The sequence below is a fragment of the Arachis ipaensis genome, chromosome B07 (assembly GCF_000816755.2).
Source record: "Arachis ipaensis cultivar K30076 chromosome B07, Araip1.1, whole genome shotgun sequence".
Lineage (NCBI taxonomy): Eukaryota > Viridiplantae > Streptophyta > Magnoliopsida > Fabales > Fabaceae > Arachis > Arachis ipaensis.
The window spans coordinates 25,196,956-25,213,463 of NC_029791.2; the positions used below are offsets into that span (position 1 = coordinate 25,196,956).

The following is a 16,508-nucleotide window of genomic DNA, read 5'->3' on the forward strand; positions in this document are numbered from 1 at the left end:
TCGAATCAAGGTCAGAACAACTTTCGAAGGCCAAATAATAATGATAATCAAGGGAGGAGGTTCGCAAAGCAGCCACAAAATGAGTTAAGTTGTCAGAGGTGCAGGAATTATCATCCCGGAGTCCCGTGTAAAGTAGGATAAGGAGTGTGCTACTTTTGTGGACGACCTGGGCACTTGGCCTGGAATTGTCTAGAAAAGAAGAAGTATGAAGCTGGTAGAGTGCAACAACCCGAGAGAGTGTTTAAAAGAAACGACTGTAATTACGGTCCGGTTTGTCCTCTGAAACCGTTTCTTCAAAAACTGCTGAATCGGCCGGAACCGGCCGGTTGAACCGGACAGGGAACCGGTTTAAAAGAAACGGCGTCGTTTTTTGGCAAATTTGGTTTACTTTCACTCTTGGTTCTGAAGCCTCTTCGTTTCTTTCTCCCTTTCTCCCTCCCTTTCTTTCATTCAAAGAAACTCAGCCAAAAAACCCTAGCACTGTAAGCCTACACCACCGCCGCAAGGAGTGGCATACTGACGCCGTCCGTCCGTCTATCTGGCTTCCCTCGTGCTCCAAGTCTTCAACTCCTGTTCGCTGTCACCGATCGCAGTTGCTTCCTCGAGCTCGGCGTCCGTTGTCTTTGTCTGTTCAGCCGCGCTTCCGCCGCCGTTTCTTTGCCGTTCACATTCGCGTCTTCGTTCAGCCGTCGTCTTCGTTTGCGTTCTTCGCTGTTCAAGTTTGCTCGGCGTTCACCGTTCGCGTTCACTCGCCGTTCACCGTTCGGGTTCGCATTCGCGTTCTTCTGGAAGCCACGTTGCTCTGCTTCAAACTCTGCGACCAACCCGCGCGCTCCACCTAGCGGTCGAACTGCGCTCTTTTGTCGCCGCCGTGAGTTCCCTAAACCCGCCACCAGACAATACACTCGCACAACACCACCAATACTCTGCTTCAAACTCTGCAACTTCTTATTTCTATTACAATAAGTAATTATTTGATTTGGTAGTGGTTTGGATTTTTTTCATAGACTGAATTAAAGTATACAATAGTTATAGTCTCTTCTCTATGACATTGATATTAAGCTTTGAAATCTCTTATTTCGTTTTAAGTTTACCGCACTCAACATGTTTAATGAAATGCTTTAACCATATTTCGGATTGGTTTTATCATTTCTAGCTTTTAGAAACTTAGTAAGTTGATTGCATGTGACATTAGAATAATTGGATCTTAGTAATTAGGAAATTTTAGCTGCACAAATAGCATCTTTGTAGAAAACATATTAGCATGATGATTCCACTTGCATTAGTGTTCTTCTGGTAAATTTTTGGGCTGTTGTTTTAATTTGCTAAATTGTTAGGTTTCTGCGATTTAATTTTTTGGATTTTCTATTTAGGTCTTGTTCTTGTTTATTTGCTAAATAATCGTTGTGTATTTATTGTTGTCTTTGAGATTCTTGCTGGATATTGGTGATTATTGATTTATTATATGCTTCATGTTTTCATTGTTTTCTTCTTCTGAAGGAAAAAAAATTTATGTTTTCATTATTTTGTTGATTGTTTGTTTTGTTTCAGAAATCAATTTTTTGTCATCAATGCTCAAACCCTGAATGTTGTTCTTCTGTTTTTGTTTTGTTTCATAAATCAATATTTTGTGATCAATGCTCAAATTCTGAATGTTGCTCTGCTGTTTTTGTTCTGTTTCAGAAATCAATTTTTTGTGGTCAATGCTCATACTCTGAATGTTGTTCTGTTTTGTTTTAAGGCTGTGTTTGGAAGAGGTGAAAGGTGATTGATTTCTGAGTGTTGTTTTGTTTTTGTTTTAAAGCTGAGTATTGTGTTCAATGTTCATTTTGTAGGAAATTCTGAGGTATATAAGAATTAAGAAGGAAGACTATTTCAACGGTATTACTCTGTTGATTCTGGTTTGCTACAAGCTTGAACATAGAATTGAAGAGAGAAACCCTTTATTATTTCATCATTGGCCTATTTTTGACATTACATATCATCATTGTAGTTTATTTATTCATAGAACTAGTTGTTTATGATTCCCTTTTGAAGTAAAAAAATGCAGTAGAACAGTGTTTAGAACTAGTTGCTTTATTCATTGAATTTTTATAGAATCAGGTGTTTATTATAAAACGGTTTTTCCGGTTAAACCACGGTTGAACTGGTTGAACCAATGAACCAGTGAATCAGTAACTAGAACGGTTCGATGACTGGTCCGGTTTTCAGAACCTTGATTAGGATGGAATGGTGTTCTAGAAAGAATGAGTACACTGTATTCTTGCATTAGAGTAATGTTATAATATTTTAAGTGTTACTAAATAATAGTAACTAACGACATAGATAATTTGAATTTGTTGAAATCTGAAAAACCAATTGATTGTTTGGGTAACTTGTTGATCGAACACTTAAATGATGATTATGATTTCTGATGAGTAGTGTTTTTTGTTTAGTTGAAAACTTGTTTGTTCAATGTTGTTTCTTTGGTGGTAGAACATTTTGTATTTGTCATTTATGTGCGCTTTGATTTTCTTTTGTTATAAACTTTTATATTTGAAGTTGTTTATGAACTTTTAATGATAAATTATCGATAATTTATTGTGTGGAATTGTCAAATTTTAAATTTTATTAGTTTAGAAATTATTGAATAATATTTAAAATTATATAGTGAATTTTTTTTATAATTTTACTGTATATTTAGTTAAATTGGTTCAACCATGGTTTGACCCTGGTTGGACCATTGAACCATTGAACCAGTCACTCGACCGGTTAAATGACCGGTCCGGTTCTCGCAACCTTGGATGATATATATATATATGAAAAACCTAATGCATAGGTCTTTTCAAACTACTGCATTCGGTTCTTTCTGCTAAATCCTAAACCTTAGCCGAGTTTATTTTTTTTCTCAGCAAAGGAGAGAAAACATTCTCAACCCCCGAATCAGAATCTCTGATACACTCTGCATACGTAGATTATGTCTCCAGCAACTGCAACAAAGAAGAAATTTTCGAAGAAGCAGAGCAATGCAAAGCCACCAAAAGAAGCCATGAAAAAGAAGAGCAAGCTTTTAACCCCCAAGCATGATTCCAGTGCTTCAGAATCCGAATATGAAGAAGAGATTCTGCAGCAGCCACAGAATAAAGATGAAGCACCTGGTGACTTCGATGTTGATTCGGGTTCTGAATCTGAGCTATCTTCTGATGGTGATGGTGATGATCCCTTAGTTGATGATTTCCTCCAAGGATCTGATGACGAAGCGGAAGGTGTTAATTTATTTGCATGTGCGTTTTTTTGTTGTTAATGTCTTGTTTTTAAACTTCTATTTCTTTTTGGTTTGTTGTTTGTTATTCGTTTGTTGTTTGTTATGCAGAGAAAGACTCCGCTTCTGATTCAGGTTCGGGTTTGGATGTTGACTCGGATGACTATGACATTGAAGAGAAGTCGAGAATCATTGATGAGGAAAGGAAGAAGGAAGAAGAAGATGCCGAGGCTGAAATGCAACTCAACATCAAAGAGGAGTCTGATGAGTTTAGATTACCAACCCAAGAGGTTGTTTGGTTGGTTTCTTTATATTATTATTTGAAATTTTATTGATCCCTTGGCAGTTATGCTTAGTTTTCTAAATTAATTTGTGGTAGTTCTGGTAAAAGTAGTTATTTTAGTTCTTTGGTACTTTTAGGAACTTGAGGAGGAGAATCTGCGTCCGCCTGATCTTTCCAATCTACAGAGGAGGATTAAAGAGAGTGAGTTGACTTCCATTGGACTATGCTTGACTGTCTTCATGATTCATTCAATGCGCTACCTTGTTTGGTTGGTGTTGTGATTGTGTTGGATGTTTGTTTTCCTAGTTGTTCGTGTTCTTTCAAATTTTAAGGCCTTAAAGCAAGAAGGGTCAACGAGGAAGGATTATGTTGAGCAGCTTAAGAAAGACATATGTTCATACTATGGCTACAATGAGTTTCTAATTGGTGCTTTAGTGGAGGTTGGGACGAATTTCTATATTATTCTTAGATAATATTGTTGCATTTGTGAAGGGTTAGCATGAGAAATTATAATTTTGTTTTTTTCAGATGTTTCCCGCTGTTGAACTTATGGAACTAATTGAAGCCTTTGAAAAGCCCAGGCCCATTTGTCTAAGGACTAACACTTTGAAGGTAACATATTCACTCCCAATGTTCAATGTTTAAATGTTATTATTGAATTATCCATGTTTCTTATTGATCGAGTTTATGTATTTTTTGTGCTCCTCTGTACAATCAGACACGCAGACGGGATTTGGCAGATGTTTTAATAAATAGAGGAGTAAATCTAGATCCTTTAAGCAAGTGGTCAAAGGTATGAATTCATGTTTTAATTTATGACTTATTGTTCTCGTATTCCTCTTTTGGTGAAGAAAATACAAGTAACAATCTAAATTTGTGACAGGTTGGACTTGTTGTGTATGATTCTCAAGTACCAATTGGTGCCACTCCGGAGTATATGGCTGGTTTCTACATGGTGCATAGTTTTCCTATTACCATTTTCCCTTTTTGCGTTTAGTTTACTATTGCATGATGAGCATACTTAGGTCAAGTTATTAAATTGTTTGCAGCTTCAAAGTGCAAGCTCCTTTCTACCTGTGATGGCCTTAGCTCCTCAAGAGAAGGAAAGGGTTGTTGATATGGCGTAAGTAATAATTATTGGTGCACATTATATAAAATCTTTGTATGAAAAATGTTAGTAGGGTACTATATTGACAACTTAATTAATTTTGAAACTTGTGCGAATGTTTCAACCAAATGTTCTCAGACAAATAGAGCTGAAATGAAAGACATGGTTTATATTCAATTTTTATATTCATTGTTTTACCTTTATTTGTTATAACATAAAATTCCAAAGCGGAAATTGCATTGATGTGATTGTTGTGCAAATATACACATGATGAACATCTATCTCCAAGTATAGGAATACTTATATTAGCTCAAATTTTCACTCTATTTACATTATGTCACAGACAAAATGGAGGAAACAAAAAAAATTTTGGTAATGCCGTACATTTCTAAATTTTAAACTGTACAATTGAAAGCATATCTGTGTTGCAATGATATATCTTTGCCTCAATTGTTGACTTTGTTTTGGATCCTCATTGTTGTTATCTCTCAGTATGAAGAATTGAAGATGACTCTTATCTGTTGTTATGGTCCTATAGCTATATTATGTCTTTAGTGTGAGAAACTAGGACCAAGAAAATTCTTATGGATGCCTTAGAATTGCTATGTGCCACTTTTAATAGCTAAATTACAAGATTGAGTGATTTATTTATAGCTATATTTATACATATTGATTTACACATTTTTCCATTTGAATAATCAGCTACTAGAAAAAAACAAACCTGTCATAGTTGAATAATCAAATCTGTAATAGACGAATAATCAAACTTGTTTATAGTAGTATAATATTTTTTTATGAGATGCCAAATACATGTTTCTATATGCGGTGGCTGATTAATGCTGAACATGTAAAATGATTGTATTTTCAAATAGATTCTTAAAAAATGATATACTTGAAAGCCTGAATATAAGCACTTTTTGATTTCAATAGCAATGCATAACCCACTTTGCTTGCAATACTTATGTGATAATTCTGATGCCAGTTTATGCTCTATGCAGGGCTGCACCTGGAGGTAAAACGACTTATGTAGCTGCTCTTATGAAGAATACAGGTGTCTATTAAAATTCATGAATCTTTTTTGTAGTTTCCTAATTCCTGTGCATTTTGGGTTGTGTAATTTTTTTTGCATTAAACAAGTAACTTGTTTCTTCATGTATTGCTATTTTCTGTGTGTTAAACCTAGTTGGGATGATTTGACTATTTGCAATATTAAGTAATGACCAAGAAAGAGGAACCATATATTTTTATAAAATTTAAAGTGGTTGAGTTGCTTATGCTCCATGAAGGCTGCTATTTGCCGACTCATTAAGCATTAGAGAACTTACTGCATCGATAATGAACTTCCCTAACAAGTTGACACTAAACATCATGAGGTGTTAATTTGTTGAATGTTTATGCATGTATGTATACTCTTTCCGTTGTTTTTGAGTTGGTATCCCCCAATTTGTGTTATCTTGTAATTTGAATAACTGAATAAAATTGACTGTGTTTTGTAATATGTTAGATCCTCTAATTTCTGGTTTCAAATTATTTTTTGGTCATAATATATTTTTTATTACAGGAATTGTTTTTGCAAATGAAATGAAGGTATTGCGGCTCAAGTCACTTACTGCAAATTTGCACCGAATGGGTGTGTCAAACACTGTAGTCTGCAATTACGATGGAAGAGAGGTTAGCATCTTCTCTCTAATCAATTACTGTTTATAATTTTTTACCAAAAGATTTTGAAGTTTGATGTCTTTACTGCTACTAAATTGTCTTGTTTGGTTTTTCATTTTTTTTTACTGCATCTGGCTTGTGTGATGTCATGCATAATTTAGTATTTTGGAAACTATTGTATATTGGCTATGGAGTTATGTTCAATATAAAGCAATACGTATCGTACTTCATGTTATAGTTGTTGCTGTTCATTTTCCTTTTATTGTAGATGTCTGTCTTGATCAAACTCTTCCAAAGAGGAGAATGAATGATTTCATGTATAATCGTCATTTCAACCATGCATGCTAACATCTATTCTGCATTTCTATTGTTTATTTCAGCTTCCAAAGGTGTTGGGTGTCAATGCTGTTGACAGAGTATTATTGGATGCTCCCTGCAGTGGAACTGGGGTAAGAAGCTGGGGATTTATTTAAGTGATTTCTTCGTGTGCTTGTCTTTTTTCCTCTAGAAACTAGAAATGGAATTGGAATTTTTTCTGCCGACAGGTTATATCCAAGGATGAATCAGTTAAAACCTCCAAAAGCTTGGAAGACATACAGAAATGTGCGCATCTGCAGAAGGTAAGTTTTCTTCTCTACCCCTTTCCCCTTCTCTGTCTTCCTCTTTTCAAGAGGGAAAGGGATGGAAAGAAGGTTTTGAAGAATAAAATGGAGGTTTAATTACTCTGTTAGTCCTTGTAGTTTCACCAAATTTTCAATTAGGTCCGTATACTTTTTTTCTTTTCAATTGAGTCTCTCAATCATTTATTTATTTTTTCAATTAGGTCCCTCTTGACAACAAACGTTAAAAAAACGTTAAGAAAGAATAAATTTACTATTATACCTATCGTTTATGCTTTAAAAATCTCTCATACTCAGTAGAGATCTAATCGAGGATCTAAGCAATTCTGTTATTTCCAAAATGTGAACCTTGTTTTCTAGAATTTTCAACGATAAATTATTCATTGTTTTATCAGAGTGACTGAGATAGCAATTGCCGAGAGATTGTTTGTAACAGGTGCTCTTGATGCATTAAAGCTTTGCTTCAGTTATTGTTGTCAACAATAATTAACTCAGAATAAAAACAACAATCCACCTATGTTAACAACAATAAACAATCTAAAAAATTAACTCAAAAAACAACAATTAGCTCACGAAAATAAAACTGAAGAAGCAGTGGAGGGCTGGAGGTTTATCGGCGGTCACAAGGAGTGAGCTCGGAGATAGAGAGAGCTCGAACAGAGAGACAAGTCTAGGAGAGGATGAAAATCAATGACGCAGGAGAGAACAGCGACGCAGCGTCGGCGAGAAAATAACTAGCGCGAGCGACAGGGAGGGAGAAGTCCGCAACAGAGCTGAGGCGTGCCGATGAGAGTCAAAATTGAATGAAACTGATTAGTCAATGTATGGCATGCTAATATGGGTGAGGGTTGGTTTAGGGTTTTCTGAAAGAGGAATGATGAGAAGAGGGTTGAGGACCTTCCGCAGGTGACGACAGCACCCACGGTTTGTCTCCCCGGGCGACGACAATACCCTCTACCCGAGGAGAAGAGTTCAGCAATGAGTTTGAATTGGGATGGTGGCTAGGTTCGGCGATGAGTTCAGTGCACAAAGTGACAACGGAGGGAGTTAAGGAGATGAGTTTTTGTCCGAGTGTGAGAATGATGAGAAGGAGGCTAATTTTGTCTTTATGAAGAAAGAAGGGGAGAGACAATTAGGGTATCTTCAATTTGGGAACGGAATATTCTGTTAAATCAAACGTTTTTGTCTCGGTAGGGATTTAATTAAAAATAAATAAATGGTTCAGGGACCCAATTGAAAGGAAAAAAGTATAGGGGCTAATTGAAAATTTGACGAAACTATAGGGACTAACAGAGTAATTAAACCTAAAATGGTCTTCACATTACACTTCAAATACTTTCTTTACCTCCTTTTCCCTTCAAAATTCAGAACTCACAAATACCCCCTAAAGATTTTTGTTACAGAGATTCATGAATTGTGAAAATGTGAGAGAAATGGTCTATCCCACATTCTTATTACATCAATAACTGATGCTTTTAACGGTCTTCCTTTTTCTTCACTCTTCTACTTAATTTTGGATTGAAAGATTCAGATGGTGCATGTGTCAAACTGTGATCACTATGAATGATAACTTCTCCCCTATACTTTGAAGTTGATTTTTGTCTTTTGGATAGAAATAGTTGAAATTAAATGAAATAGACTGGCACTATTAAACTTACAGCGGCAAATATTTCTTCATTTTTGGTCACTATAAGTAATTCTACACATTGTAATATTATACTTTTTTAATCATTATTGAATAGATTCCTTTGTTTTTTAGGAACTCATTCTTGCTGCCATTGATATGGTGGATGCTAATTCAAAATCTGGGGGATACATTGTTTATTCCACTTGTTCGATCATGGTTGCTGAGGTTAGTTTTTCATTCGCAAATAGTAACTTTCTGTGCTAGTGTTTCCCGTTCTATATATTTCTGAAAGTTCTCTTGGTAAATCTTCAGAATGAAGCAGTTATTGACTATGCACTCAAGAAGAGGGATGTTAAGTTGGTTCCCTGTGGACTTGACTTTGGGCGCCCTGGGTAATGATTATGTTCCTTATCTCTGTAGGTTTGACTATAGAAAATTGTGTTTTGTGACCTTTGCTTTCCATCAGATTCATAAGATTCAGGGAGCAACGGTTTCACCCTTCTTTAGAAAAGACAAGGCGGTTCTATCCTCATGTACACAATATGGATGGGTTCTTTGTCGCAAAGGTATATAGGTTGTTGCTGCTATCTTTAGAAATTGCTTTAAAGTTCATTTACACGTCCAACAAATTGTATTTGTACAAATCTTTCTGCTATAAATTTGTCAGACATTTGGTGTTACAAAATTGCGGAAAGTTTATAGATTGATAATATTCTTGGCACATTATACAATATGTTGACAAATTGTGGAGTTCTTACTATCAATAAAAATTGTTGGTTATTTATGCTTGTTTAATTTGATTGGTGAATATTTTGATTGATACTTAAATGCTTGTTTACGTTTTTTCTAGAATCAGTTGACCATGGAACTTAATGAGTTGAACATTTTTAAAATAATATTTGTATAATTTTAAACTTTACCTATGGGAGCGTGGAGCTGCTGTTGTTAAAATGTACAATTCTTTTTCTCACCTTACTTCATTTCCAACCATTTGTTGTGCTAAATTAAGATTAAAAATTAGATACAGCCATGCATTTATTCCCTTGAGCTTTGTTATGTCGTGTGCTTTTTTTTATTTCTCTAAATATGCGTCTTGCAGTTGAAAAAAATGAGCAGCAGAAAGCCAGGTTCAAAACCATCAGAACCATCTGAAGAGGAGGAAGAACAATCCAAGCTTGAGAAGGAAGAAGTGGAGGATGAGAAGCCTAGTAATGATGTTAGAGAAAATGGCAAAAAATCTTCTGAATCTAAATCCAAAAAGACAAAGAAAAGGAAGTTTCCATCTAAACCAATTAACGGCATAAAAGAAAATGGGAAAGTAACTTCTGGATCTGGACCAATAAAGAGGCAGAAAAGGAAATTTCCATCTAAGGAGGAAATTTCAAATTCAAGGTTAAAAGTTTACTCCATGCTTGACTTCTCTCTTTTCCTTCCATATCAATCATACTAATATATCTGTATCTTGAATATAAATGCAACACTTTAGTAATATGATTGTCTTCCGCTGGAATCCTAAGCTTTTGGTGATGCCTGCAGGGAGGAGAAGAGACGCGCGTTGAGAGAAAACAAGCGCAGAACCGGTAAGCGACAGAGCCAAAAATGAGGAATGACCATTGGCATCAAACTGACTCACACTTAATGAAATGGAAGAGTTGTAGTGATTGCCTGCTATAAAAAGTTTGTCCTGGAATCAGTTCTATGCGGTAATCACACAGCGCAATTTTGTTTGGTTTTAGTTATTTAATGTAGCATCTAAAGTCTAAACATAGATATAAACCAGAAAAGAAAGTGTATCTTTTTGAATTAGTCTTGAGATTTCATTCTAAGTACTGTCATCATATCAATTGTACTGTGCTAGTTATCCTTTTTAAGACACTAGCCAAATGTTATAATATTGATAATGTTTTCATAGTTATACCTTTAATGGTTATGTGTTGGCGAACAAGTATTTTGTTGTTAGTGTTCCCCTTGGTGGGGTGTGTTAGGAACTTTCTCAAAATTAGGATTTATTTGATGTATAAATCAATTCTCTTGTTTGAAAATAGAGAAGAAAGAATTGATTTGATTTAGAAATTTCATGAATTTGTTTAATTGTTTTAGTTGTTTAGAATAATTTTTTCCACAACATATGCTTAAGTTTCTCAACTTACTATACTTTTTCTCTTATTTAAATGTTTTGATGAAATAAAAAAAATTTTGTATGAATGAATTAAAACTCATTTGGAAATTCTCTCAAATTTTTGAAATTTAAATTATTTATTTTATTCCCCCATCATATCAATTTTGTTTGCTAATTTGTAGTGATGAATGAATTAAACACTAGTTTTTCTGTTAATGGTACTAAGTACGTCAAACTCATAATTGCCAATAAATCTCCAGAATGCATTTCTATTTAGAATAAGGAAATAAGTTAGAAAAAAAAAGTTTTAGAAACTAATTACATTTCAGGTATCTACTAATTTTCTCTTGAATCGCTCCATTATTTTATTTATTTTCTATATTCTTTATTATTCAAAAATAATATTTCCAAGAAGACCTAATGTTAACACCTAAACCCACTTTCTTGTATACCTTCACAACATTGTCACACTCACTATATGGATCTCTATTGTCACCATTTCTAACACACATCCCAAATGAGTATATGTCCCCATTTCCGTGTACTTCTCGTATAACTCCGGTGCCATGAATTCCGGCGTCCCAAGAACCAAACGCGCTGAGTGGCTCCTCCCCACAATTGTGGCTAACCCCAACTCACCAATCTTAACCTGATTCATACACATTACAGCAAAAATGTTGCTTATGGAATCAGTTAGTAAACATTGTAACTATATCCAAACTTATAAATTCTTTCCTATGCTAATCGGCTGAAGTATGTAGGAGACACCGTGACTTGTTATAGTTTAATGGTTGGTTAGATCTAACAACATTTTCTTGTTATCTTGATGCGCTAAGAAAAACATTTCTATCTGTGTAATAGTATTTTATCGGACGTGTATATTAATGAGTGAGGACTAGGGAGTATGACAAATACTTGATCTACTATTCTATAGTATCACGATTTTACTATATGGAAATAGCATAAATTAATTTCCATATGGAAAGGAAATTGGTATAATGCACTATATTAGTCATTGGTGAAATTTACGTATTTGGGATGGTAGCATCTTTTCGCAACTTGTGAAAAGTATAAAGGACTAATGAAAGCTTTTTGCAATCTGTGAAAAGCCTTTTAGACCGATGGTTGCCTTTCGGGTGAGTTATAGCATGCACCGGTCCAAATGAGGAGATTGATGCACCTGTCACCTCTGACACAAGTTTCTGCTTTGGTGGCAGGTCTTTTTGTTATTTACAACATTGCTTATATAGTTCTGCATATAGTGTTATTACCCCTCAATTTATACATTTTTCCATTCGAACCCCCTTGTATGAATGGGCTGTTGACTGAGTTTTAGCCCATTTGGTAGAGCGAGGAGATGAAGAGCGACTGCCATGAACCATCATCTCAAGTGACGGTGAAGCCCTGGATTTAAGGGATTTAGGGTGTGGGCAGTGATATTGTTTCATGGTCTATTTTCTGGGTGACAAACAAGGTAGGACAGAGCACAGTAGTGTTTCGGCAATTTTTGGTTACAGAGTATTATGGCTGATGTAAAAAGATGTTAATCCGTGAATGCCATTTTTGCGCAGGACAGCATGGAGGGAGAATCCGCGGTGGACGAATGTTACCGGTCGTTGTCTGCTGAAGAAGAGGGAGGCAATGGAAGCGATGCCTTCGACCCTGGTGGCGACGAATTCGGTGACGACGTTGAGGATGGGGAATTAGGGGTGGAGTCGGATGCAGAGGAGAATTTCGGGGATAGCTTCTTTGACAACTGGGAGGAGAGAGCAGTGGACGGTATTGCGGAGCTGGGGTGTATAAATTTCAAGCAAATCACTGCAAAGGAGATTATGATGTGTCATTTTTCAGATCGATCGGTGGCATTCTTGTTTTACAATTTGTATGCAAAGATGAATGATTTCACTGTGAGGAAGAATAAGACTCGGCGAAATGTGAGGAATGAGGTTACTCAACAAGAATTTGTATGTTTCCAACAGGGGTTCAGAGGAATGGGGTCCGTTAACAACAGCACGCGACGGAAACGTGAGCCGAAGGCGGAGACCAGATGCGGCTGTGAGGCAGAGATGCGCATCCACGTGCACTCCGAAAGTGGTAGATAGATAATATCATACTTTCAGAACGTTCACAACCACGAGTTGCTGGACGATAGACTGACTTTCATGCTACCGGGCTATAGGAAAATGGATGCAGCCGCCCTGGAACAAATGAACATGATGCTTAGAGTTGGGATTAAAACGCCATAGATTTATTCATCTTTTGTGCAAACTGCCGGGGGATTCCAAAACCTTCCGTTTCTAAAGAGGGATATGTATAACCAGATAGGGAAGCAACGGAGGCTCATTCGCGGGGACGCGACAGCTTACCTTAAGTTCTTGGAATTAACGGCGCAGGCTAATCCTGGAATGTTTGTGCGTTATTTGGCGGACAAGGAGGGTCGTTTGGTGCACTTGTTTTGGTCGAATAATTGCAGTCAGCTGGATTATGGTTTGTTTGGGGATATCGTTGCATTTGATGCGACATATCGGAAGAATAAGTATATGTGTCCACTGGTTGTGTTTTCTGGAGTGAATCACCATAACCAAATAATTGTGTTTGCGGTTGCGCTAGTTGCAAATGAGAATGAGCAGACTTACACCTGGTTGCTGCAACAGTTCCTGGACGCCATGAAGGGTAAAGCACCTGGGTGTGTGATAACAGATGGACATGGAGCGATGAAAAAGGCAATCGAAGCGGTGTTTCCTGGGGCCTATCACTGTTTGTGTGTGTGGCATCTGGTGAGGAATGCCATGTCTAACCTAAGCAACCCCAGATTTACTTCTGAATTTAAGAAATGCATGCTGTTCGATTATGAGGTGTGGGAGTTTGAAGATCATTGGCATTATATGGTAGATGCGCTTGGTCTGGCTGATAATCAATGGGTTTCTAACCTTTACTTAAGGAGAAGGATGTGGGCAACTGCACATATAAGGGGCAACTTCTTTGGGGGGTTTTCGTACACCGTCAAGGTGTGAAGGATTGCACTCAATGTTGGGTAAATTTGTCCAGTCTCGCCATAACTTGAGGGACTTTGTTGAGCAGTTTATGCGTTGCATATCCCAAATGAGGTCTAGGAAAGCACACTCTTATCTGTTATCCGTGGTTGGGGAACCAGTGCTACAGAGTCCATTTCATGATTTGGAGAGGTCAGCTGCAAAGAAGCTCACAAGGGTAATTTTCTTCAACTTCAGGCCCATGCTTTTCCGCGCTTGCACACTGAAGGTACGAACACACACATGGAGCCAGACTTCTAATACATTCACTTTGTCTAGGTCAGCTAATACGCGTAGGGAGTGGCAAGTGTGTCACTATGGTGACAGTAACAGTTTCAAGTGCTCTTGCTTGCGAATGGAGTCCCTTGGTATACCGTGTGATCACATTGTAGCAGTGCTGGTACATTTGGAGATGACTGACATACCAGACAGTCTTGTTCTGGATCGTTGGTCCAAGAGTGCTCGCTCGAAAGTAAGGGCCTTTGTGGAGAAAGGTCCGTTTTGCTGGGATTCAACGATCACCTGCCGCAATTGGATGTTGAATGATCTATGCAGGAAAATGTGTGTTCTTGCGTGTCGTCACGAAGCTGAATTTGCCGACATGACGGATAAAGTTCTTCATGAGATAGCGCGGCTGAAAGAGATTCAGGATTCTGGTGATGCAGGTGGTCTGAATGAAGTTGGAGAAGCTTCAACACTAGAGGGCTGTGTGAGGGATCCACAGTTGGTGCGGTGTCGAAAGAGGCAAAGAAAGGAAACGCTGAAGGGGGTGAAGAGGTGCGGTCTTTGTCGCCAGACAGGGCATAATCGAGTATCCTGCCACTTAAATCCCAACAGCAGAATGAATACACAACAGGGTGCATCATACTTTGGTGGTGAGGGCGAAGGTGAAACTGGCACAATGGAGGACTCGTCTGAGGAGGAGGAGGTAACACTTTGTCAACAAATTTGTTTAGTCGTCGTTTTCATTTAATGTATTGACCATTCATCGATTCGTTGTTCATGGCTAACTGAATGTATCATTGTAGTTGGCATGGGACGATGCAGCGGACCTTGCCTTGGACGAGGGTTATGATTCACAGGGCACAATTTAGTAACCATTCCTGTGGTTAGTGCGCTCACAGCTCAATCCAGTGGGAACGTGGGTCTTCATATTAGGCAAAGGTTAGGTGATGCAGCAGGTGTTTTAGTTTCTTATAAGATCATGCGTGATGTTATATGTTTGGACAAACAATGGCTAGCTATAGAAAACATCTGTTTTGGACTGTTATACTTTCAAATTGACCATATTCAGGCCGCTACATGACATTATTTTGTAACGCACTATATTGAGATTGGAAATTATTCTAGAGCATCCGTGGTGCTGTATGAATTGAAATTGCAAATTAGTCTAGAGAATCCATGGTGCTGTGTGAATTGAAATTTTAAAGTAATCTAAGGGACAATGATTTTTTTAAAAGTACTTACTTAAACGTCATAAGATTGTATCATGTACAAAAAGTTAAGTCTAGCAGTTGTAACACATCAACAACCACAACACATAAAGTTTTTGCCAAATCAGAAAAGGCAATCCAACGTCTCTCCTTCGGGAATATCTGGCGAACCGTTCGGCATGTCGAAGTGGCCATCGGCAGGTGGTGACTCCACAACGGCCATGTTGTTGAATGTTCTTTTCCAGAGAGAAAGAGTAAGTTAGTGGGAGTTATATGGGCGCTCTAAGCCTGTTGTGTTACAACCCTTTTAAACCGGAGGAAATCAACGTTTTTGCTATCTCGCGCTATCTACCTTTCCAACGGAGTTCCATTCCCGTATACGCTCCGTCTGACTATCGTATAAAGTTTCCAGTAAGGAGTTACTACTAAGGTGAAAGACTCCCAGAGCTGCTGACTGGTCATTGTCAATGCATTGGACGAGGATGGGCTCAGAAGATGGGCTCAAAGCAGGATGGAAGGTCAATCATACTTTCATTAAATGTCTAAATTGTCGTTTCTAATGCCAAGAGAATGGCAACCCTAATTAAACGTTGTATTGCAATGTGAATATATGCATTAAACCATTTATAAGGCATAAAAATTACATCTTATACACAGATATGCATGTTAAGGCACACTTAAACGCTGAATACGCTCGCTGATATTAGTATCATGTTCCACAGAGGGTTTGTTTTATCCTTTTGTTTAATGTTTATACCACATAATAGTTTGCATGTTACGGCCCACTAATGTATGCATACATGATAGTTCCACATATTAGCATGTTCCGCATATTGGCATGTACGCTTAAAATACTTAAAAGACAAGGGGTTATTTATTTTTTTTATTCGAAAAAGGGCGTTAATATATTTTCTCATAGAAGCTAAGCTAAGTGGCAAGGCAACCCAGATGTGGTTATGCTATCGTTCCAAATTCCATGCATGTAACCAAAATTTTTTTAACTTGTTATTCGAATATGTGATTAAAGCGACAAAAAAATAGTTTCAACCACCCCAAAATAAGAATAAACTGACTGCTGCTGCGTTAAAAACCTCGGTGGGAGCGAAGAAGGACGCTCTGCAGGCTTCATTTTGTCCCATCCTTAACTTTTTCCCAGTTATCACTGCACATACTGTCATAAAGACAATCCCAACATAGGACAAATATGGTAGAGTCAACTATCACTGCAGAGCATTAATTGCAACAGGCCACACCTGATTACACTTTTCCTTCCTTGAATTACAACTATCTTAGACAACGTTAAGCAAATCCAATTTCAAAGTTAAGGCAGTACATAACGGTTAGCTAATAACAAAAGCGACAAACTAAATGATTCTGGGGGGCATG

The 16,508-nt window shown here is 37.3% G+C and overlaps 1 protein-coding gene and 1 pseudogene across 2 annotated transcripts; one reads left to right on the forward strand and one right to left on the reverse strand.

Moving 5' to 3' along the window:
- LOC107609042 (probable 28S rRNA (cytosine(4447)-C(5))-methyltransferase) lies at positions 398 to 10,497 on the forward strand. Of its 2 annotated transcripts, XM_016310861.2 has the most exons (19): positions 398 to 871; positions 1,836 to 1,881; positions 2,892 to 3,245; positions 3,353 to 3,531; positions 3,662 to 3,725; positions 3,831 to 3,964; positions 4,053 to 4,136; positions 4,243 to 4,317; positions 4,408 to 4,479; positions 4,574 to 4,647; positions 5,631 to 5,683; positions 6,194 to 6,303; positions 6,672 to 6,740; positions 6,837 to 6,911; positions 8,671 to 8,763; positions 8,851 to 8,930; positions 9,005 to 9,104; positions 9,638 to 9,930; positions 10,075 to 10,497. In XM_016310861.2, exons 3-19 carry the CDS (start codon positions 2,957 to 2,959, stop codon positions 10,139 to 10,141), a joined length of 1,911 nt encoding a protein of 636 aa, XP_016166347.1. In that variant the 5' UTR covers positions 398 to 871; positions 1,836 to 1,881; positions 2,892 to 2,956; the 3' UTR covers positions 10,142 to 10,497. The 2 variants fall into 2 exon arrangements, with proteins under 2 accessions (XP_016166347.1, XP_016166350.1); XM_016310864.2 differs by lacking the exons at positions 398 to 871; positions 1,836 to 1,881 and having other exon boundaries at positions 3,136 to 3,263.
- The window catches only part of LOC107606988, a 34,121-nt pseudogene continuing 28,435 nt past the window's right edge, over positions 10,823 to 16,508 (reverse strand).

Coding starts and splice junctions, on each gene's coding strand:
- LOC107609042 (XM_016310861.2), top strand. CDS start 2,957: ATGTCTCCAGCAACTGCAACAAAGAAGAAATTTTCGAAGAAGCAGAGC. Junction 5,684..6,193: donor TGCTCTTATGAAGAATACAG/GTGTCTATTAAA, acceptor TTTTTATTACAG/GAATTGTTTTTGCAAATGAA. Junction 6,304..6,671: donor GCAATTACGATGGAAGAGAG/GTTAGCATCTTC, acceptor TGTTTATTTCAG/CTTCCAAAGGTGTTGGGTGT.